At 35.7% G+C, this 26,062-nt stretch overlaps 1 protein-coding gene and 1 non-coding gene across 2 annotated transcripts; one reads left to right on the top strand and one right to left on the bottom strand.

Moving 5' to 3' along the window:
• The first annotated feature begins 2,412 nt into the window (after window positions 1–2,412).
• On the top strand, window positions 2,413–4,149 carry LOC141607936 (uncharacterized). The gene is made up of 3 exons (XM_074427284.1): window positions 2,413–2,684; window positions 3,002–3,100; window positions 3,834–4,149. Exons 1-3 carry the CDS (start codon window positions 2,413–2,415, stop codon window positions 4,147–4,149), a joined length of 687 nt encoding a protein of 228 aa, XP_074283385.1.
• Window positions 4,150–6,976: 2,827 nt separating this feature from the next.
• Window positions 6,977–7,083, bottom strand: LOC141609650 (small nucleolar RNA R71). The gene has a single exon (XR_012527572.1). It is a non-coding gene; the product is annotated as a small nucleolar RNA R71 (small nucleolar RNA).
• Window positions 7,084–26,062: the final 18,979 nt, after the last annotated feature.

Here is a 26,062-nt window from a genome sequence, read left to right as displayed (position 1 = left end):
CCTACCTCTTGAAATCATCAATCAACAAAGAAAGCATACTAGAAGGGAGTGAGGATTTTGTGTAGATAAGGTGGGGAATGGGAGTAAAGAAGACGGATATAAAAAGAAAGGCTGGTGGGCTCGAGCGGGTTGGATGAGGGCTCGGGTAGGTTCTGAGCCAGGAGGCCCAGTTTCTCTTCAAACCCGGGGGGGGGGGGGGGGGTTCCTCCTCTATTAAGGTGAGCTATGTCTAACCTGGGCGAACTGGGTGGGTTCTCATACAGGCTCCCTTTCCTTGTGTTTTAGTGCTCAGCTCGCAAGCTCTGCACTGGCTCGTGCTACTTGTTTCATCCCCGCTTCTTCAATTTTTGTTGCCTACGTGAGGTCCAATCTTTATGCTTTAGTAATTCCCGTATTTCCACTCTGTCTTTCACCTGTCAAACGTTCTCAAAAAGTAGATAAATATCTTTCCTCACATATCTCTTGCAAAAACTAAGTGATGTAAGATTACATAATGTAATGCAATAAAATTGAACTAAATGCATAGTGTAGGGAAAAGAATATATTATAAATGATGGTTTAATTTAGGACTCCATCAAACTATTTTGAAGAATTTCTTTGCTTGGCATTATCCATGCAACTTAATGCTCTTAAGAGCTGGTCAAAAGCTTGTGAATAGGCTTTAAATAAACATAAGTAAGATATTAACCATTCAAATATGAAGCATGACCAATCATTATAGCTCTTCCGGCTCCTTAGTTCAACAAGTTTGAAATCTTTGTCATTGGGCGGCTTTCATTCTGTCCCATCTTTCTTGAGTTAAATAACGATGATAGCGATTGAATTTTTCAATCCTTTAAGAGTAGAAGGATAATTCTTGTAGCTTTGATGATGGATTGGCTTATCAATAGGGAATATGGGTGCCAAGTTTTCACAAATGCGCTCTTCTATGGCTCCAACCTTGACCTTCTTCACCAACTACCCTTTTAATGATGTTTTGACCACTTTGAGAAGGTCCGCATTATTGTCTTACATAATCATGGGATCTATTATATATGGGTGTCATGAGTTCTTCATGGCCAATGGGAGAGAAGTATTCATCTTCCCCATAGAGTACACTCAAACATTTCAAGAATGGGCTCCTCAAGTAGAGCAAACCCATTATTCCATTTTCTCTCTAGTTCCATTTCTACCTCATTCCATGAACCATAGCATGATTCATACTCATCATTAACACTTTCTTCTTACAAATCATTAATACCCCGTCTTTCACCTATCAAACGTTCTCCAGAAGTAGATAAATACTCTTCCTCACATCTCTTCTTATTCATATGCTTCTGCCAACTATTATGTCATATAATCCTAAATGCAAGCTTCTAACAACATATAAGCACACAAGCCAAAGTGATCTCAAAGTTATTATGCTCTAGATTAGCCAAGGTGCTACCTCACATTATTAGCCCAACTTAAGGAGGATTTGTGGAAGGAAGAAATATCATTGAGAATATCCTGGTTTTCCAGAATGTCATCAGACTTTATAATAGATCTTCTGTATCCCCACGTTGCTTAATTAAGGCGGATCTTAAAAAAGCCTACGATTCAGTAAATTGGCTTTTTCCAAGTCAGGTGTTGGATGCCCCCCTTTTTCCTGCTCATTTCAAGAAGGTGTCACAACTACTTCCTATTAGGTAGTGTTGAATGGGGAAACTTTTGGGCATTTCAAAGGGGAGAAAGGACTCAGGCAGGGAGATCCTTTATCCCCATTGTTATTCACCATTGCCATGGAATATCTCACTATGGTCATCAATTTTACAACTGAGGTGCTGCCTTTTAAATATCATTCTCTTTGTGGGAGATTGAAGATGCATCATTTGATGTTTGCAGATGATCTGCTCCTTTTCTCAAGGGGAGATAAACAATTAGCTAGTGATGCTACTATTAAGGTCTTTTGCTACATTCTCTGCAGCTTCTCTCCTGGAGATGAACAAGTCTAAGTCAAACATTTATTTCAATGGTGTTCAAAGCTTGCTTAAAAAACAATTTATTGCTAGCTTAGGCTGTGTTGAGGGACATATACCCTTCAAATAACTGGGTGTTCCAATTGCTGCTGGTAAATTGGAGAAAAAAGAGTGTCAGATCCTAGTGGAAAAAATAATTTAGAGAATCAGAATGTTTGGTGCCAGGAAAATATCCTATGATGGCAGACTCACCTTAGTAAAATCAGTCCTTATTTCATTCTTTTCCTATTGGGCTAATATTTTCCTGATCCCTAAAGGGGTGTGGAAGAAAATTGACAGCATCTATTATAATTACTTATGGGATGGCACAAGTACTTATGTGAGGGTACCTCTAGTTGGATGGGAACAAGTTTGTACCCCAAAAACTGAGGGTGGTCTGGGTATTAGATATAGTATCCATTGGAATATAGCCACTATGGGAAAGTTGGTTTGGTGGATTTACAGCAAGCCTGACAGTTTATGGGTTAAATGGGTGCACCAAATTTACCTAAGAGGAAGTTCCTGGTCTACTCATCTTCCTAAAACTCACATGAGTGTTAATTGGAAGGCAATATGTAGGACTAGGGACATCTTCACAAACGGGTATTCTGATGGTATTTGGCTTGCTGATCAGAAGGGTTACTCTATTAAATCAGGTTATAATTGGATTCGACATAAGGAAACCAAAGTAGGATGGGCTAAGATAGTGTGGAACAGTAGTGAACTCCCTAAGCACTACTTTCTAAACTAGCTTATGCTTAGGATTGCACTGAATACTAAGGATAAGCTGAGTAGGATTGGGGTAAGTTCTGACAACTTGTGTTGTATATGTCATGATGGTACAAAAACACTCATCCACCTATTTCAGCAGTGTAGGTAGGTAACTGAAGTAATGATTGAGATCTGCTCTTGGCTGAGTATCCCAGTACCTCAAGGTAATGACTTCATATGGCTGGGCCAGTGGAATTGGACACTTGTGCAGAAGAATGTTTGTGTTGCAGTTTTTGTGGCTGTCTATTCTGCAGTTTGGCAACAAAGAAATTTAGCAAGATTAGAAGGGGTAATATTGAGACCTACTGTACTGTTCTCCCAATGTCGAAATCTGATGAAAATCAGAATATTGAGTCAGTTGAGTAGAGTGAATCAGTGTAGTGATAGAGATTGGATCCAGCGAATTGTAATGTAGTCATCCTCTAAGTTATGATGAATATTGTATCATTGGTTTGAGTTTAATGAGAATACTTACATTTCACCAAAAAATAAAAATAAGCACAAAAGCCGCAATACAAAACCCCACAACACCCTTATAAACATATAGCCCATCTTTCTTATAAATAAAAAGAAATGGAAGGGAGAACAGGATTCGAACGATCATACCATGCGGTATTCTTATTCCCTTAGGATATGTTTCAAATGTAGTGTTGTACCTATAATAGGAGATAACAAAAGCACCCAAGTATTTACAATTCTACACTACTAAATAAAAGAACATGTTGTTGTATTTTTTAGAATTTTTTAATTTTTAGGGATTTTTGATAAGTGAATTAAAGAAAATATTTTTGGGATTTTTTTTTCCAAAATTGTTCAAATTTTTTATGGGTTTTCAAATATAAATTCCCCCCCCCCCCCCCCCCCACTTTATTTTGGACATTGTCCTCAAGTACAATATAGTTATCAACCGTGTCTTAACTCAAGCTGGACGTGGAGGCAGATCTTTAAAGTTAAGGAGAAACTGAAAGGGGGATATGTAAATGGAGTGTGGGGTACTAACAATGGGAGATACTCTACAGCTGCAGTATATAATTGGTTGATGGGTGAACATGATAATGTGAACTGATATCCAATGGTATGGAACAGAGTGGCATTACCTAAATACAACTTCATTGCTTGGCTCTATGCTAAGGAAAGGTTATTAAACAAGGATAGATTGATAAAGCATGGGTTTCCAGTTGACGATACGTGTGATCTATGTAGTGGAACAAGTGAGACAAGAGACCATATGTTTTTCCTATGTCCTTTTAGTAGCGGGTGTTTACAGGGATTATGGGACTGGCTAGGTACGTATGATGATAGGTTATTAACCAAGGATAGACTGATAAAGCATGCGTTTCCAGTTGATGATACGTGTGATCTTTGCAGTGGAACAAGTGAGACAAATGTAGATTGGATATGATGGTCCCTCATCCTCAGGTTGTGATTGGTCAAATTCAGCATTCTATTCGAAGTATGGGCAACAAGAAGTTGTGGTCTACTAAACATAGAGTAGATGAATCATGGTGTACTAGAATTGGTCTCATTTTAAGTAACTAATTGTTCACTTGAAATTTAATCATGTAAAGAGTGAGTTGTAAAACCACTTGTGATGTACTTCAACTTTTATATCTAATATATGAATTAACATTCCAGCAAAAAAAATGTTTTACTTGAAAGTAAAGAACATGTTTTTGTATTTTAAATTTTTGAAAATTAAAAACTTGGTTGGACTTTTGAATATTTTCAAAGATAAAATATATTCTTGGGTTTTTGAATTTTTGGAAAGGGAAATACAAATGCAAATTCAATGTATGAAATGAATGAATGCATATAAATGTAACTCTATGTTATATTGATGTGACTCATATTTGAGCACATTAGTCCACGAATTAACCTCGTTCTCATGATTTCTAGCATATATTAGGGTCATTTATTATCTTTAGTTTCCCATTTTGCATATTCTTTGAGGTTTTGTGTCCTTGGTAGGAGAGGATCGCTAACCTTGCATTTATGGAGCGAAATGGAGCTAAATAGATCGCATCTAATGACCAAGCATCGAAGAAGAGACCAACACTAGAGGCCTAAGCAAATAAATAAAGTGAAATGGGCAATGATGAAAAGATCCTTGCATCCCCAACACGATCCCCACGGATTGTTAAAAAGCCAAACAAGAGGAGAACCCTGTGCCACAATCCGAGCGGCCTGAGATCAGGACGAGCGTCCCAGAGGCAGGATCCGAGCGTCTCCTAGGCAATCCGAGCGGATCTTCATACAGGACCAGCCGTGCTTCAGGAAAGGACGAGCGGATCCTGGTGGGAGTTGCAGAACAATCCGCGCATGTCCCTCGGGATGAGCAAGATTCTTATGTTTTTATTAGGGTCTTAATAGTCATTTAAGCCCTTAGTAACCCTAATCCTTCTACTTAATTTTAGTATAAATACCCTATTGTACTACCTAGATTAGCATGTCATCTTGATCTTACAATAACCCTTCTCTTAATTTAGCCTTAATCAAAGTTGTAATACATTTCTCAATATTAATCACGTCTTAATCTTTCCTTAATTTCTCAATTGTTCTAAGTTTAGTTGGGTAATTAGAAGATTATTTGGGTTTATTCGAGGATTGACAACCTTCCATCAATCATCAACGTTACTTCTATTATTCTTTGCTTTATTATTTAGATCATCTCAAATAGGTGTAATCTCTTTTACCCTTGTTTAATTATTGCTAATCACATCATTTATTCATCATGTTTTGCTTTGTTAGTATGATTGAAAACCTTATTAGCATGTTAAACTTGATCATGAGTGAGTAGTCCTTTAGCAAGGGTTAATGGGGAATTAGGGGAAACAAATATGGGGATTGATCTATGCTTAATCTAATATGTTTTCATAATTAATTTGCTTGCTTCTTGTGATTTTAACCTATGCACATGTTATGTTTGATGAAATGCTAGACTATGAAACCTTGCATTTTTTACCCATCTCTTATCTTTTCAATGAGGCTTGTAAGACATAAACCAACTCGAGCCTTGTTAGACCATGCATAGAGTTCAATAGGGGGAGACTAAGTCGACTTGTAGGTGTTATACAGTCTAAACGACTCGGCTCCGGGACCTAAATCTTCCTAGGGATTGTAAGATATACACTAACTCGATCCCATCAAAACAATAAGTGCTTGCTTCTAATTGAGAACATGTTTGTATGATTTATTTCCATGAATCTCCTATGAACACATGACACCTTAGTGCTTTTAATCAATTGTTTACAACCCCTTTAATTATTTTACCTTGTTTTAATTAATTTACATTCATATTGTTGATTAATTTAGATTACACCTCATCTCAACCCAATTTGTGACACCCTAAGACATAGCTACTTGCAATTGAAATCTTAAATCGATACCCGTCCCTTGGGATCCAACCTTTACTTACCTCTTTACTAAGAGTAGTTTGTGAAGCTATAAATATTGTTTTGGTTGGTAGTGACAACGACATATTACACACCATAAAGCTAGCCCGACCAAAAATGGCGCCGTTGCCGAGGACGGTGTTCAATTGATTTGATTTTCGTTAATTGTTTTTAGTTGTGTCTTTCTTTACCTTGGGGAAGTCAATCTCCTCAAGGTTGTTCTAATTATTTTCGAGTTGTTTGATATTTTGCATGACTAGGATATCACAAGGTAATTTATTACCTATTGATTTCGAAATTGAAAGGACCTTAACCAACAATAGAAGAGTTGCTAGAGGTACTTCAAGAGTTGTAGGTATTGGTGAGATTGTGGACATTCAACCAAATAACATTGAGTTTGTCAACCCTTTTTCAAGAGAAGGAGAGGATAACCCAATTCAAAACCAACCACAAAATAAACCCACAATGCCTAAATTTTCATCTAATTCCGTACCAACCAAGGAGAACCTACCAAATGGTACTCCAACACCACCACATTTAACCGGTAATTTCATTGCCAAATCCGCATTCATACAACCAGCTGAGAGAAGTCAATTTTGAGGGATGCCTAGTGAAGACCCTCATTCACATATGAAGACTTTTTGTGACTATTGTGATGCAATTTCTCAAACTGGAGTTACTCAAGACCAAATCCGATGGGTATTATTTCCTTTTTCTTTGATCGGTACCGCAAAACAATGGTTGAAGAGCCTTGACAAGGCTACCCTTGGTATTGATTCATGGAAGAAGCTAGCACTTGCCTTCTACAAGAAGTTCTATCCTCCGGAGAAGACTAATATGTTGAGAGCCCAAATCACCGGGTTCAAGCAATGGGATGAGGAATCGTTATATGAAGCATGAGAGAGATTTAAGGACACTTGTCATTCTTGTCCACACCATGGGCTTAGTGAGTGGTTCCTTGTTCAACAATTTTGGAACGGCCTATATGAAGACTCACGTAATATGCTCAATATGGGATCCAATGGGATGTTTACCGAAGTTGATGACAATCAAACATGTGCCAAAATCAACGAGATGGCGGTTCATAATTCCCAATATAGTAGGCCTCGAAAGGCCACTAGAAGAGGAAGGCATGAGGTAGATTCCATCACATAATTGAGTGCTCAACTAAGTGCTCATATCGACGCCATCAATATGAAGTTTGAGAAGGCCATGGCGAAGCGTGATGAAGCTTCCAAATCACCTAAACAACATGTCAATGCTATGGTGGCATCATCCTCAATTCCAAATGGATTATGTGAAAGTTGTGGAACTTTGGGACATGAGCAAAGTGAATGTAGGGGAACAAATGAACAAGTGAATGTTTTCTAAGCATACAAGAATGACACCCTTTATTCCCACTACTATATTGAGAATACCAAATTTCATCCAAATCTTTCATACAAAAGCCAAAATGTCCAAAACCCCCAACCAACATACACCCCACCTCCAATGAGAAATCAAGCTCAATGACCCTTTTTCAACCAAAGCCAAGGATACCAAAATCAACCTTCTTACAATCAATCCAATGACCAAAGCTTTGATGTTCAAAAAGCGGTCCTCCAAATGCAAAAGAGCCAACAAGAATTCTTCACCCAAATGCAAAAAGATAGCCAAGCTAAAGATATCACCATCAACAACATACTTGCCCACACCAAAATGATAGAGACTGAAATGACTCAATTAGCATATTCTAGCTCTCAAACACAAAATGGGCAATTACCGCCTCAAGGTAATCCCCCAAGACATGAGACGGTTAGTGCCATCCATTTGAAGAGTGGTCAATTGATGAAGATATTGTGGTTGTAGTGACAAGAAAAGAGTTGTGGAGAATTCTAAGGAGGTAGATCCTTCTACCAATGAAATTTCAAAGAAGAAGAATGAACAAAAGGCTAAGGAAAAAGAGCCTATTGTGATTATATTTCCATTCCCAAGTAGTCAAGCTAAGCCTATGTTTGATGAGTAACTTGGAAAGTTCATTGAAATTGTGAAGAACTTAGAAGTCTCAATCCCATTCACGGAATTGATCAATCATGTTCCGGCTTATGCAAAATATATGAAGGATATTCTCACCAAGAAGAAATCCATCCGAAAATTAGATACTATTGCCTTTACCAAAGTGAGTAGTGTTATTCTTCATGGGAGTTCCCCTCCAAAACTCAAAGATCCGAGAAGTTTTTCTATTCCATGTACCATTGGCGACACTACAATCAACAAGGCATTGTGTGACCTTGGAGCAAGTGTAAGTGTCATGCCATACTCGGTATGTAAGAGGCTAGGAATGGGAGAGCTCAAATGCACCAACATTACTCTTCAAATGGCGGATCGATCAACAAAGATACCTCTAGAGGTATGGGAGGATGTGTCCGTGAGAATTGGTAAATTCTTCATCCCGGTAGACTTTGTCATTGTAGACATGGTGGAGGATTCCAACATTCCTATCATTTTAGGAAGACCTTTTTTGCATACCGCAGTAGCGGTAATTGATGTGAAACATGGAGAGCTCACACTTGAAGTAGGGGACAAGATAATTACTTTCAATCTTGACAAAACAATGAGAGCTCCCCGACTACATGAGCCATGCTTCATGGTCGATCAATATAGCCGAGAATGTGATAGAAAGAAGTTAGAATCTCTATGCAAAGATCAAACTATGGGTAAAGAAACACCACTCATATGGAAGAAGAAAGTGGATGACCTTCAAGTAGCTCTATTCGGAGAGCAAGGAATTTTCAACAACAATGAGAGCTTGAATATGTCACCAACCATGACAAGTAATGAAGAAGGCCTCATTGGCCATGACAACAAGAAAGAAGAGTTGCTCTCCTCAACTCATGACATCATTGGGGAACAAGCTAGTGAAGTTTGTGGTCTATGGTGTTAGGTTCATATACCCTTATTAGACTCTTCTAATGGTGATCTAAATAAATTGCTGATTTAGAACTAGTGGGTCTAGTTGCATGCATAACAAAATAAAAGAGATAAAGAAGAAATCAATGTTCCTTACATTGTTAAACGGTTCGAAATGAGCACAAGTAAGGTCTCCTACCTTCACTTATTCTTAAGCTATGAAAAATAGGATGATCCTCCAAAGTTTCAAGCTAGAAACTCTCCTTTCAATTGCACCCAAGACATTCCCATAACACTAAATCATATTCTAACTAGGTATTATGAATTAGTAACCTTAAATTTGGATCTAATATAATTTTATTACTACTATTGTAACATTTGGTATTATTAGATCTAGAACAATATTTTGAGCTTCTAAAACCATTTTTAGAGTGAGAAGAAAAAGGATACACAAGACAATTTTTGTGTAAAAATTGGTTGAATGAAAAATAAGAGCCAAGCTCTTATTGTAGAAGAGGGGACCAGCTTTGGAGGCCAAAGAAGGCCAACACATGGCCTTTACTTTTCCTTTTGTTCTTCACAAGAAAATAGTTGTAAGGCTACTTAGTATTAGGTTATCATTGTGTCTCTATTTCACAATTAAATAAAAAACACCCACTAACACATAAGTCCCTCCATTTTTTCGGTCATTATAGATAAAAGTGACTTCCATTTAATTTTGCCAATTTGTCATTTGTCACACAATATGTCACATGTAGGATGTAACATGTTACTAATTAATTTAATGCATATTTATCGAATAAATATCATTATATACATTAATTAAATTACATGTAACAAATTGTCTAGTGATTCTTGATCACATAGATAAAATGGGTCATATAATTATAATTCACAACATTTTGCAATTATAATTAATCAATCATTCTTAATTTAATTGTTTCACAAACAACAACGAATTTTAGTAATAAAATCTTTTAATTACTAAAATAAATCTTATTGAATCAAATTACAATAAGATATAAATATTCTCACTCACAAATATAAATTGTTCAATTTTAAGGAATTAATTAACTTGTATCATTATACAATTAATTAATTTATCTATTAAGGGAATTGTCTTATAGGTGTGACCTTAAGAGATCAACTGATCACCATCGTCAAACGACAGTAATGTTAAACTCTAGTTAGCCAATCATTACCGATTAATGTTGATCAGTTGACTATATAATGAATCATCCCTTACGTATTCTTATTATGAGATTTAATTATGATGTTTAATCATGTGATCGCACTATTGTTGAGGACACTTACTCCAACAATCTCCCACTTGTCCGAGACAAGTGTGCGTCACCAATTCTCTTGTCCTATTACATCATCTCCCACTCAATGCAAGGTGTCTTGTAGGTCGTACTTGAATTTGATCATATCTTGAGTGGTTTCCTCGATCTGGAGAGTAACTGTCTGACCGGAATTATCTACCGTAGATACCTTCTGAGCGCGGCCACGCATTTTCAGTTCACTGCTCCTCGAGTGGCCCTGAGATTTTAGATAACCCTGACAAGGGGGTGGATAATTCCTATCGCACTATTCCCTTCGTTTAGACACAGTTCATCATGACCCAAAAGATACCCATTTGACTTCAGTTACGACAGTCGTAGAGCATAAATTATAGCCAATCAGAAACTGTGCCAACTTGGGCGAACAATCTTTAGTCAAAGAATTGATTCATAAGAATATTATAGTAGCTCTTGCCACGACCAGGCTGTATATGAATTACCAGAACTCTATAAGCGGTCACTGCCCGACAAAGTGTCCCATACAGTCTGCCTATGTGATCGACTAGTCATCCCATATTACTCTATGGCACTTGAACTTGCCATCAATCGCATCACACTCTAGTCACTTCGAGACGTCACCTCATACAAGCAACTAGGGGCCAATACTATGTTAATCCAGTTCACTTTAATAGGGTTCAACGTTGTCCTTACAACCTATTTGGATATAACAAAGTAATAAAAGAGTTTAATATAAAACTCAAACGATGAATGCATTATCACATATATAAAATTGATACCATATCAATTACTACATAATCTATAATCCATACTTAATATTGTATATAACTATACATCTCAACTCAATTGAAATGGCATGACTTATCATGCTTAGCTTATGAAAAAGCCTTGGTTAGCAAGTTTTAGCAATACTTTGCACTTTCCCTAACCTTACTATTTACTATTTCCCATTCTTCTGAATAATCTTGTATTATATATAAGAACTTCTTTGAGTACGTGTCTAGATCCAATCTGGACGTAGGATCTTTTGCCTTTGAATAACTCTCACTGTCCTCACAGTGGGTAGGGATAGGAACTTCGGTTATTGGAACGAACTACTATAGTTCTTCCAATTCATAAAACCGAATTCTAATATCATCCCTTTCCTTCTTGCATATCTCATTATTGCAAGTGTACTCAATTTCCGTTGTGTATATCTTATTGTTGAACTGCCTAGGACATTTCTAGCAGATATCCTCCTTAAATAATATAGCCAAGATGATTCTCTAACCATCCTTATGAGTTTAGAATATGGTTTTTGTGTAACTCCTTGCACATAAATCCATCTGAATTCTAAATGCTTAGCTTCATATCTTTAGCACTTCCTGAGTACTAACTAATGAACTATGTGGCTATATATAGACTTCTCTTAAATATCTGATTTGTAACTTCTCGTCATACTTCAAGTATACGAGGTTTAAGAATGGTCATACATCTTAGCATAATGAATTAATCCTGCAGCGGAAGCAAGTGGATTCAATTTCTACATGTTCAGCACCTTTGAACTTGTCAAGATTCTTATTAACAGAATAATATACATTTAACGCTAATATCCTCTTAGAACTATCTTTATAGGTCTGGATACCTTAGGGATGTATTATTCTTCTCCTAAGTCTTCCATCATTCACAATGATCAATATGTCCCTTACATATAAGACTAGTAACACCATATAACTCCCACTAAACTCCATGTATAAACATAACTACTCCACAATTTGAGAAATGTTTATCACATGATCAAAACATACAATTTAACTCCTTTACTTCTACTTAAGACTTCTTCTTAATTTTTCATCCTACCATAGGATAATTGCGATTTTAAAAAACTCATACAAGATGATTTTTAAATCCAACTATAAAATCCGAATTTTAATGAAGCGTTGTTGTTGTGTGCAAAACCCTGTGCTACCAATCAACCAAGCTAGGTAAACATTTTCATGTTTATGCTTATTTCGGACTTTTGTGTAGTTGAAACTGTATAAAGCATCTTAATAAGTTACAGGCTTGTTACTTTCAAAAATAACATGACTCATGTCCACTTTAGATTTCGAATCAGTAATTACTGATTTTGACCAAGAAGGAATATCTTCCTACTTCTTATTCTCAGTTTGTGGCTCTTGAACATTTTCTCCCACTTTGCCTTTAAGAAATACATCTCATTTCTTTAATAGACAGCATCACGAGCCACAAACCCTTTGTTCTCGTGATCATGTAGGAAGAGAAAGTATATGTTTACTATCGAAACAAGATACAACTTAGGTGCCTAGCCTAACCATATCTCATATGAATTGTACTTGATTGCTTTAACTATATTCTGTTTTAGTGAAAAAATTATAAATGCTAGACAAATTTTGCAACAGAAACTATCTCCAACTTTATAGTAAAGATTCAATCATATCGTATAGTATACTTTGTAACTTTCTAATACACCTTATCTTGATAGGGTATGATTATGAACGTGATCTTGTGATACCATATCACTCTCTATTTGGTGTAAAATAAAGTCATTACTTCATGGTTCTCATCCTAAACAAAGTACTAATACTTTGGTTTTCATACTTCATAAGAAGAATTCATTGAATTTATTCAAAGAATTTCTCTTCTTACCTCATTAAGTGGATACCAAGTATCTACCTAGTTCGTCGGTAAAAGAGAAGAAGTAATAATGACCTTCTCAGATTGAAAATATATTTGACCATACACATTGAAATGTAATTTGGTGAATAACTTATTTTATTCGCTATACATTTCAAGAAAAGTCACGAAACATCTTGCTTTGAATACAAGATTCGCACATTTAATGAGATTCACAATCAAATGGTGTGGGATACTAGTCAAAACTAGTTTTAATGCGACTTTCAATCAAGAAATGAGAAATAATTTGGGATCACCAACTTGAGTCTTATAAAATATATATGACATTTAATTTTAGTTTGAATATAATTACCTTAATTTGTATGGTCTCACCATAAATTTAATCGTAGTACGTTAGGGCATAATTGAGAAACCTTTTGCGTTTTATACAAAAACTTGAATTATATTCTTATCTAGAGTTAGTGTACATCATAACAATTATTGAGGTACATTTCTAAATACAAAACTAAAATGAGTACACTATAACACTTATATGTCCATGGATGAAATGGCAACTACCCTAGTTCCATTCATGTAAATTTCTGAATTTATTCTTGCTGGTCATCACATGATAATGCCAAATATTATGAAATTCATAAATTTGTATCAAATACTCATGATCTGGTATTTGGTAATAATGCAATGTCAATGTCCTAGATATTCAAGAAGGAATATGTTGGAGTCACACAACCAACTTCCTTGATCTTTACTTATTTGGGGTTTGTATCTATTTTAGTGTTTAACACTTCCTCTTTCGAGCCTAGTTCTATCCTTAACAATTAAGATAGGAACTTTACTTCATATTGCTCCCACTCACTTTAAGAATTTCTACTTGATGAAGACTTATCTTCATATAAATTCCTAGTTAATCCTTCACAAGGATGAACTCTGTTGTGGTATTTGGTCAATCAAAATTTCTAACAAATTAATTTACCAATTTAACATTGTCATGTTCTTAACAACTTAAGTGCTTGATGACAAGTGCTTAGGTTGAGCAATAAGACTTTTGAACCATGGATGCATAGAAGATTTAATCAAAACATATTTTGACTAATCATTACCTCTAGTCATATTTCTTCACAAGAAATCATACATAGGTATGTTAGGAATTTAAGATGCTAATATTATATGACATAAGATAATTCCTATGGAGTTCTATGGAATAGAACGATTCCTATGGAGCTAGTCCACAATTTATGATACGGTTCATTTTAGAAAGAGATTCTTTGTCGTTAGAAATAGTGGTTTAGCGGAGACTCGTGTTACAATCGAATGATATCGCATATGAGTAGGAGTAATAAAATAGAACAACATTAAAAACAACGAAATAGTGGGAAAATACAACATTCATCGTTATAATACTTGTAAATATTAATACAAGTATAGCATTTATATAGTGACCTCTACCCAACTATAATAAATGATTCCGAGATCCAAAATTCATATTAACTTGGATGTGAGCCTACGGGCCCTCTACTTCTTTACTAATATAACTTGGTGGGTTAACCCTGTTAACCGATTCTACAATTAGAACTCTCGGTCGATGATTTTACATTAAATTCATCTTTAGCTCGAACCTATTGCGGCTACGGTCGCAAAATACCTTCGTTGAGATCAACCAAGCTTTCGAAGTGTAATGACTACTTATTACCCCACTTACCCAACGTCAATAGAAGCACCCCGAAAAATCGTATTGTACCCCTTATGAAATTGAGATTCATGGGCTCCTACTATTTGGTAAGGCTAAGTCTCAATCTTTTAAAAGTAAAGGTCTTGTCAATTTATTATCTTTCAATTTTACTTGAGCTAAAAATCGAATTATCGATAATTATAATTGACACGGTCGAAGACTCGATATGATATGCATGTGTTGTTATGGCGATTTGGCAATGCATGCAACATATTAAAAGAAATGCAAAGCAAATAATAATTTCCTAGTATGGCCTTCCTAAAATAGAAAATTAAATAATCTATTACAAATTCGGAAACCAACTCCATTGGTCCCTTGAAATTCAAGTGGCACGCTTTCTATGGTAACACCGTCTAGATCGGAACGCCTTTCCGATTGGCACCGTCTTGAAGGAACTCCAGAATTACAAATAATAATAAAATACATAACTATTCCTATTATACATTTGTAATATGAAAAACTAATAAAGATAAAAGTGATATGAGATCACATTAAATTACAACCGAATCGCTATTCCCTTACATTACGGGTAATACCAATTAAAAACTAAGGCCATACTAAGATAAAATTACATAATCCAAAATTATATAAATAAAATATGACATTCATCAATGAAAAATTCAGCATTATTATATGATCTAAAATGCCAAATTAATGTGCCAAATCGCCCTACTTAAACCTTATATAGTATATAATCCGGTTTTATGAAAATGCGTGATAATAACTTACTAAAATCACAAATCAATACTTAAATCAAATTTAGGCTCAAGTTAATTACCCTAACTCTCTTAGGACTCAAAAATTAGTCTTTATTCAATTTTTGACAATAATTCAACTTGGTTTTCTATTATTGCTTATTTAAACTTCTCTTAATCATAAAAATTATGAAATAATTCCCAATAAATCATAAAAATTTGGAAATATTCGAACTCACATTTTTGTAAATACTGGAATATTATCAAGATTCCAAAAACTCAATAAAATTTTCCTACAAAATATTTATAATTTATTTCATTAATAAATCGTATAAAACATAACTTTTACCATTTAATTCTAAATTAAACATAAAAATTATGGAAAAATCAAAATCAAAATTTTGAACATTATTAAAAAAATTCCAGAACCTGGAAATGGTAAAATTTCAACCAAAAATTTCGAATTTATTTTTATGACTAATAAAGTTGCCCTTTTATCGATTTTATCACATAAAAATCAATAAACATACCAAATTAATCAATATTAATCCTGAAACTTTAGATATGATGTTCATATCAAATATACAACATTAGGGAAAAATTTCGTGCCATAAAATTCATTTTAGCTATTTTGCTAAAAATAGTCACTATTTATATCATTTTAACCATTAAAATTATAAATCATGCATAATAAATCACATTTATCTAAAATTTTACATACCCTCTGTAAAATATGCATGTGACATCAAGGTAAAATTTCATGGCCTGTTTCAAAGTTTAACTATTTTTAGTCATTTAACCTCCATTTATACCATTTTTATCACATAAAAATCATAAATCATGAAATATTAATCACATTAATACGAAATTTTACATAAAATACATAAAATATTCATGTGAGGTCATACTAAAAAATAACGGCCAGTAGTGAAGTTTAACTATTTTTAGTAAATAAAAGTTCATTTTACTCAATAAAATGTAAATATTTCACTAAAAATCATTAAAATAAGAAATAATCACCCATAAATCATGAATATGACTTAAAAACATTTTAGAACCAGAATATTTTATATGCAAATTTTTTTCGTGACTTATCATCATAAATCTAAAATATCTAGTTTTAATTAAGTTACATTTAACTCGGAAAAACCAAACCGATTATGCATGCAACACCAAAGCTCTTGATGCCAATTGTTAGGTTCATATACCCTTATTAGACTCTTCTAATGGTGATCAAAATAAATTGTTGATTTAGAACTAGTGGATCTAGTTGCATGCAAAACAAAATAAAAGAGATAAAAAAGAAAACAATGTTCCTTACATTGTTAAATGATTCGAAATGGGCACAAGTAAAGTCTCCTACCTTCACTTGTTCTTGAGCTATGAATAATAGGATGATCCTCCAAAGTTTCAAGCTAGAAACTCTCCTTTCAATTGCACCCAAGACATTCCCATAACACTAATTCATATTCTAACTAGGTATTATGAATTAGTAACCTTAAATTTGGATCTAATATAATTTTATCACTACTATAGTAACATTTGGTATTATTAGATCTAGAACAATATTTTGAGCTTATAAAACCATTTTTAGAGTGAGAAGAAAAAGGATACACAAGACAATTTTTGTGTAAAAATTGGTTGAATGAAAAATAAGAGCCAAGCTCTTATTGTAGAAGAGGGGACCGGTTTTGGAGGCCAAAGAAGGCCAATCATTGGCCTTTATTTTTCCTTTTGCTCTTCACAAGAAAATAGGTGTAAGGCTACTTAGTATTAGGTTATCATTGTGTCTCTATTTAACAATTAAATAAAAAACACCCACTAACACATAAGTCCCTCCATTTTTTCGATCATTATAGATAAAATGGACTTCCATTTTATTTTGTCAATTTGCCATTTGTCACACAATATGTCACATGTAGCATGTAGCATGTAACATGTTATTAATTTATTTAATGCATATTTAAAAAATAAATATCATTATATACAATAATTAAATTACATATAACAAATTGTCTAGTGATTCTTGATCACTTAGATAATATGGGTCATATAATTATAATTCACAATATTTTGCAATTATAATTAATCAATCATTCTTAATTTAATTTTTTTCACAAACAACAACGAATTTTAGTAATAAATTTTTTTAATTACTAAAATAAATCTTGGTTAATCATATTACAATAAGATATAAATATTCTCACTCACAAATATAAATTGTTCAATTTTAAGGAATTAATTAACTTTTATCATTATACAATTAATTAATTAATCCATTAAGGGAATTGTCCTATAGGTGTGACCTTAAGGGATCAACTGATCACCACCGTCAAACGACAGTAATGTTAAACTCTAGTTAGCCAATCATTACCGATTAATGTTGATCAGTTGACTATATAATGAATCATCCCTTACGTATTCTTATTATGTGATTTAATTGTGATGTTTAATCATGTGGTCGCACTATTGTTGAGGACACTTACACCAACATATGGGACAATGAATTTGAAGGATTAGTCAATGCTTATATTGGAAATGATATGACCATAGACCAAGGCTTTGTGGATCCTTGTCATCACTTTGACTCGGAATACAACAATGAAGAAAACAATGCACAAAGATCTACGCAAGATCTTTATCATGAGAATGAGCAAGCCTTCGACTACTTCTACAAGGTGTTGAGCAACATCAACAACACCTTGGCTTTGGCCCCTTGACATCTCATCCAAGAATGAAAGTTTGGTGGAGTCCTCCCTAAACCACCATTTGTAAATATTCTAACCCCTTAACTAGCATTTCATTTCCTTTATTGCATCTTTCTCATTTTTGGATTTGCATTTTTGTGGTTTGATCAAGATTTTTGACATGAGAGCAAGTGAGGGAGGTATTTTAACGTGTTTTGATGTGTAGTGTTTGACCAAGTATGGGGATGGAAAATGGCTAGGCTAAACGAGCCTTTGTAGTGCACCCACAACATTTAACAAAGGAATAGAAGAAAATAATGACATGGGAAAAGGAATCCACACGGGCAGACCTGAGCTCGTGGGAGCTGAAGAGGATCTGAGCGTCCCTAGCACGAATCCGCGCATCCTGACCATAAGACGTGGGAGCTGGGAAAGTTTAAATTGAAGAAAATGTCCTGTAAGAAAATCTGCGTAGGCCAACTTCAACCCGCTCGTCCCCAACTTCAGGACGCTCGTCTTGACATGGATCCGCGCGTCCTAAGATGCTTCAAGTTTAAAAATTTTTGCTGTAAGGATATATGCACGTCCCAGGAAAAATCCGAGCGTCCTAGCAGGAATCCGCTCGAGCTGTAGTGAATCCGCGCGTCCTGGCTCCGGGTTGTTATTTCAGGACGTCCTGTAAGACAATCCGAGCGTCCCAGATCTGTACTTAACCTAAACACGGGACAATACCTTCCTTCCCAATTCATTTCTATCTTTCAAAAACACAAAAACATACATTCTCTCCCACTTAACCCCTCATTCAACCCATTCAAAAACACCAATTTCTCAACAAAATTAACCACCATCCAAACAAAACTTGCTCAAAAAAATATTAAATCACTCCTTTATCAACATAAGACCATCTAAACATCAAATTCCTCACAAATTGAATCAATTTTCTAGGGTGTGGGCAAAAATTCGAAAATCCTAAATTGATTTAGGAATTAGTTGGAGTTTGAAGAAACAAGGAACACTCAAGCAAAATCTTGGTTTGTTGATACCAATTTGAGAAGGAGAATACAATGGCAATGACCAAAGGTAGAACCAAGGCATCCAAAACTCAAAATTTATCAAAGAGGCAACAAGCTTTTCTTGCATCTAAGGATTTGGTAGTGATCCAACCAAGGGAGGAAGTCCAAGTAACCACCAATCCTATTGAGGAAGCTACCACATCACTCCGGTTGTAGAACAATTGTCAAATTTTCCGGAGGTAACTTTCTTAACCAATGAGCATAAGATTGCATTTTTATCCCTTGCTAAAAAGACTATTGTGGCTACCAAGTTTATTTGTCAAGATGCCTTGAGAAAATTGGGTGTGCTTGAGCGAACTAGAGCATTTTTCGAGTCCATGAGGTTGTTAACCCTCTTTGAAATGGAAAAATTGACTTACCCTTCATTGACCATGGAGTTCATAAGCTCTTTAAGGGTGTATAAGATAGAGACTCGAAATTATGTTGAACTCCGTCTTGAGAACAAGAGTAGAAAAATGTCTAAGACCGATTTTAGTAAAGTGTTTGGTCTATTGCAATATAATCATTTAGAGAAAAAGCCTTTGAAGTATGATGCCGCACCCCTTTGAAAAGCGATTACCGGTCGAAAATTTGACTCTTTGCGGGAGTGCCATGCTTTATATGATCACCATCCGGGCATAAGAGTATGGCACAAGTTTGTGGGCAAAACCTTTATTGCTAAAAAAGGCACCAACCACTTCACCGAACTTGATTTTGTCTACCTTGAGTCCTTCGTGAATATCAATGGAAAGTTCACCAAAAAGTACAACATTCTTCTACTATTACTTGATCGGTGGCTTGAGATTGATAATGGGAAATATGGAGCGGCCTTCATTGTAAACGGGGGCTTGGTAACGAGGTTAGCCTAAGCACTTTAATCTGAATTTCAACAAAGATAACACCTACAAACCGGTTAAAGGGAGCAACCTCCTTGATATTAGTACTATGATCAACAAATTCCATTGGGTCAAGAATGACAATCTTGACAACAAATATGAGTGGCTCATCAAAGAAGCTAAGTCCTTTGTCTTGCCTAGCAAGATTTGCCGTATCTCCGTCCATAGACCAAACTACCTATTGCCCGTCTCCAAAATAGCCGAAGTGATAATTAAGCAACATAGGTAACCAAATGCAAACCCTCCTCCTCCAACATTGTGACTCCACCATATCCCTTTGCCTACCAAGAATTCAAACCAAGTGGCTCTAATGTAGTGGTATGCAACGACAATTTGACCCAATTAATGCAACAAATGCAGAAAGAAGCTCACGAAGACCAGTGAATGCTTACCGTGCCCAATATCCACCCCTACTACATCTAGCTAGGCAAGGACTACTTGATCCTTCATGTCCTTTGCCTAGTTAGGCGGATAAGGAGGCATTCTTCCCAAATGCTTCTCAAGATGCCAAAATGGATAGTCGGGTGGCTAAATGAAAGGAGGTTGTTGTTTTTGAAGACGGGGAAGGTAATGATTCATGCCAAGAAGAAGAAGAGCAAGGTTCAAGTTCCAATGATGATGATGAGAGTGGTGAATCCTCCGGGTCAATGGAGGTGGATGATGAAGAAGATGAAGAAGAAATTGATGATGAAATTAATGATGATGATGGCGGCGATGTGGCCGGATATGATGATGTCGCAATGAGCGACAATTGAGGGTTGACAAGCTATTTGGAGGATACCACTAATGCGGGGTTAATTACTTGACTTCAACTTATTCCATTGTGCGTTTCCTACACTTCCTTTAGCTTTGTTTTTATCTCTTGTTTTAAAATTTTAATCTTGATCATTTGTTGAGTCAAACTTGACTCTTGATAGTTTTGAGTCCTAGCAACACATAAAGGACTCCCACCTCGGTTCCATTGAGGTGTCTCATTTATTGTTCCCATCTGAAAATCCAAAATGACAATTAGAATCATGCATTGCATCCTTGCCTTCTGCATGAACTTCCCCATTTTGACACTAGATATAGTGTTTTGATTGGTTTGGGGAAGTTCAAACACAAGGAATGCGAGTTAATTTAAATTAGCTCTCCGATCAATAGAAAACATGCATCATATAGGGTAGATTAGATTGCATCACTTATATATATGTCATATATATATATATATATATATATATATATATATATATATATATATATATATATATATATATATATATATATATATATATATATATATATATATATATATATATATATATATATATATATATATATATATCATATAGTTTGCATATTAGTGTAGAAATAATGCATTTTCATTTAGTTTGCGTTGCATAATTTCCTATCGTATTGGCCATTGAGGACAATGCCCATACTAGTGTGTGGATGGGAAATTCTAACTTAACTTTTAAAATCAAAACTAATAAAAATTGAAAATTTTTGAAAAAGACAAAAATATGTTCTTTTATTTCATAAAAACAAAAAACCATAAAAATTTGGAAAATTTAAAAATCCAAAAAACACGTTCATTCCTTTGTAGTGTAGAATTGTATTTTGTGTATATATTTGTGTTTGTTTGTCCTCTTATCACATTGGATCGACTACGCCACATCCGAGGCATGAGGAATATGAAGACCGCATGGTATGATCTTTCCAAATTTCCTTTTTCCTCTCTATGTTAATGACTATGTGGCTTTATTTTGGTTGATGCGGTACAAACCAATGTGATTTTAGGAGTTGCATGTAGTTTATATGGCATACTAGTTGATAGAAGCATATGCATTAGGTTGTATATATGTTAGTTTCATCATGGCATGTAGTTGCATTTTAGGAAAATTTTTGTGAAAACATCTATTTAGGAAACTTGACAAGTGTATATAAGGCCCTTGTAGATACTTTTTCTTCTTGAGACTTTGCTCATTAGAATACCTCTAAAACACCCTAGGATGTGTCATGCTAGTATCCTTTGACCCATGGATTAAGGCCTAGTCAAGAGTACCTTGTGGTGTGATAACTCCTTGGCTACCATTTATTCCTAGGTGATCTTCTATACCATGCAACCATCTTCCACTTCTATCACATTTTGTCAATAAAAAAGGAATGGGCACAAAAATTATCAATTTTTGTTCAAGCATCAAAATGAAAAACAAGAAGTTTGCACAAATTGCACCAAAGAAAAGAGGAGTACAAAAACAAGAACTCCTATGCTTCAAATAAAAGCACCCTCGTTACAAATTAGGGTGACTTTCAAAATGTTCAAAACGCAAAACGTTGAAAATTGTCAAGCATCAAATTGCCAAACACCAAAGAAATGGTAAAAGAAATTGTTCTCAAAAATATCAAATGCCACAAGAAAATTGGGGGGAATAACAAAATCAAATGCAAACTCCCATTATGAAACTCAAAGTACATTGATCCCTTTTTCCATTGAACCCACTTTTGTGCATGATGGAGAGGGGACGACCCTATACATGAAAAAAATGATGAGATGAGAGAGAGAGTGCGATATCTGAAAAATCCCAAAAAAAACACAAAAACAAAAACCCTAAACCCTAAAAATGTCAATTGATTGTTCAAACGTTGAACAATTCCCTCCTCTGATCTCTGTTACTACAAACTCAAAACAAACAAAAGCTTCTAATAATGCTGCATCCTCTTTTACGGTTGACCCGGTGGTGGCGAGGGGACCTGGAAGTGCTGATGTGGGGAAAACAAAGAGTGTCAATGAAGTTGTTGGAATTGCGCCGTATGATTTGGATTCCATTTCTCCTGAAGAGCAGGAATGGGTAGTTCAGCGACGGAGGAAAGGCAAGAGCCCTTTAGCGGTGATTGAAGAAGAACCTGCTGAACTATTGCAATTCACTCAGGAAGATGTTAAGGAGGAGCTTGAATTCTGGAAGAACTCGGTCTATTGCTTCGTATTGGGTGCTAACCCGCCTGTCGAGGTGGTAGATGGTTTTATTAGGAGGATTTGGGCACATTTACCTATTGATAAGGTGTCTTTTCTTCCGAATGGAGTTTTTCTGGTTCGGTTTACCTCTAGTCAGGCCAAAGATAGAGTCTTGCAGCAAGGTCATTTCTTATTTGACAATAAGCCGCTTATAGTCAGGCCATGGAGTGCGGATGTGGATTTGGTGAAAGCTGATGTCAAGGAAGTACCAGTATGGGTTAGGTTTATGAATTTGCCTCTGAAATTTTGGGGTAAGTCTTTGCCTAAACTTGCTGGTTTGTTGGGAAAATTTATTCAATGTGATGCTGCAACTAAGGACAAAACTCATCTGGGTTTTGCACGTGTCATGATTGAAGTGCCGTTTGGTAAGGCCATCCCTGCTTCTGTTAAATTTCTAGATGAGGATGGGATTGTGGTTACTATTAAGATGGAGTGTGAGTGGAAGCATGTTCTTTGCAAAAAATGTCAAGGAGTTGGCCATGAGGTTGCTAATTGTAGGAAATCCCCACTTCCACAGTCTCAGAAGGTAAATAGACCTAAGGAAGGTCAGAAGTAGTGGAGACCAAAGGCGCAACAAAAAAAGACTGGTGTTCCTGTGGTTGCCCAGCCTGCTGTAACTGAACAGGAGGAGCCTAAGGATAGTCCCTCTGGTGTTGTCCATACCACCCCAGTGGAAAAACCAAACCAGTTTCAAGTGTCTTGGTCTAGGAATGGAAAATATCACATGGTGAATACCCCTACAAAGAGAATTATAAGACTTAGCAGACAGGAGTTGTTGGATCATGGTCAGAGTTCTGGTAAATTGGGTAACTCTAATCTCCTGGAATCACTTAATAATATGACTCCTAAAGCTGACATTGGTGTAATTGGTAGTGTGTTACCTCCTTTTGGGGGTAATGCATAATTTTGGCTTTTGGAACATTAGGGGATTGAATAGTCCAACCAAACAAAATACGATTAAATGGTTTCTTCATCAACATCAGGTTGGATTATTTGGTCTCCTTGAGACAAAGGTGAAACCTTTGTCTCTAAATAGTATCAGAGCTAATATCTGTACAAACTGGTGTCTTTCTACTAATACTGCCTATCATAAGGGAGGCCGTATTTGGGTACTTTGGAACCCCTCTATGTACTATGTTAATTTCCTAGACTATGGTGCTCAGTTTATTCACATGGAGGTAAGGGATCTGAGTACTAGCTATAAGTTCTATGTTACCATGATATATGCTTTTAATGATGTCAATGAGAGGAAGGAGCTTTGGGTAAAACTTATAGCTTTAAATAGCAAGTTTAAGGGTCCTTGGGTCATTTGTGGAGATTTTAATACTGTGTTGGTCCCTTCTGAAAGGTTGAGTGGTAAATCTACTTTTGAGGAAATGGATGATTTTCAGCAGTGTGTCAATGAGTGTGGAGTGACTGATTGTTCTGCAATTGGGTCTTTCTTCACATGGACTAAGAAACAGGAGTCTGCCTCAAGGGTTTTCAGTAGACTTGATAGATTATTGGTCAATGATGAGTGGTTGAAAGACAATCCTCTTGCTTATGCTCATTTATATTCTGAGGGGGTCTTTGACCATACTCCTTGTGTTGTTCAAGTTCAGAATGATTTGGAGAAACCTAGGAGAGCTTTTAAATACTAAAATATGTGGAGTCAGGCTTTGGATTTTAAAGATTGTGTTGATCAGGTTTGGAATCAGACTATCCCTGGCACCCCTATGTTTCAGGTTGTCAAGAAATTAAAAGCTCTTCAGTGGCCTTTGAAGCAATTAAACAAAGAGAATTTTGATGATGTGGTTAACAGTAAAGCTAGGGCTTCTATGAATTTGGATTTTATTCAGCAAAATCTCAGAGATGATCCTTTAAATTCTGGGCTTCTGAATCAAGAAAGAGAGGCTCTTGATAGTTTTAAGTTCCTGGAGAAGGCTTGTGTTGACTTCTTACTTCAAAAGTCTAAGGCTATATGGGTGGATATGGGGGATGATAATACCAAATATTTCCACAATATAATTAAAGGCAGGCAATCCAGGAATAAGGTTATTAGAATTGAGAATCTTAAAGGCAAATGATGTGATGATCCTAAGTCTATCCAGGGGGCTTTTCTGGAGTTTTATGAACAGCTCCTTGGTACTGCTGAACCTGTTTTGAACATTAGCTCTTCTGTTGTCCAACTGGGGAAGGGATGCACTAGTTCTCATCATACAATCCTCCTTTCTCCTGTGTCTAAAGAAGAGATTAAGAAGGTTATGTTCTCCATTCCAAGTGACAAGGCTGCAGGCCCTGATGGCTACTCGAGTGCCTTCTTTAAAGATTCCTGGGATGTGGTGGGGGATTCAGTGTGCTCTGCAATTCAGGATTTTTTCCATTCAGGGAAGTTGTTAAAGCAGCTGAACCACACTCTCATTACTCTTGTTCCGAAATGTGCTTCACCTCAGAATGTGACCCAATTCAGGCCCATTTCTAGTTGCAATGTGTTGTATAAGTGCATTTCTAAGTTGTTATGTAACAGACTCTCTGAGGTTTTGCCTGATATTATAAGTGACAATCAAGGAGGTTTTGTCAAGGGGAGGAGCATTGTGGAAAACATTTTGATCTGTCAGGATATAGTGAGACTCTATAATAGAAAAGCTATCTCTCCTAGATTCCTTTTGAAGGTTGACCTAAAGAAAGCATATGACTCTGTCAGTTGGGAGTTTTTGGAACAAATGTTGGGTGCTTTAAATTTTCCTGTTTAGTTTATTGATCTTCTGATGGAGTGTGTGAAAAGTGCCAGTTACTCCTTAGTACTCAATGGTGGTATGTTTGGCTTCTTTAAGGGGAAAAAAGGTCTTAGGCAAGGGGATCCCTTGTCTCCTTTACTCTTCACTGTTGCTATGAAGTATCTTAGTAGGGTTTTAGCTTTTGTGTCTGACAATATGCCCTTTAAGTTTCACCCTATGTGTGGTAAGCTTAAATTAACACATTTGATGTTTGCTGATGATTTGCTCCTGTTTAGTAAAGGGGATGTGGGTTCAATCATGATACTTTTAAGAGCTTTTGCCACCTTTTCTA

The sequence above is a fragment of the Silene latifolia genome, chromosome 10 (assembly GCF_048544455.1).
Source record: "Silene latifolia isolate original U9 population chromosome 10, ASM4854445v1, whole genome shotgun sequence".
NCBI classification, from domain to species: Eukaryota; Viridiplantae; Streptophyta; class Magnoliopsida; order Caryophyllales; family Caryophyllaceae; genus Silene; species Silene latifolia.
This window is presented reverse-complemented; position numbering and strand designations above follow the sequence as displayed.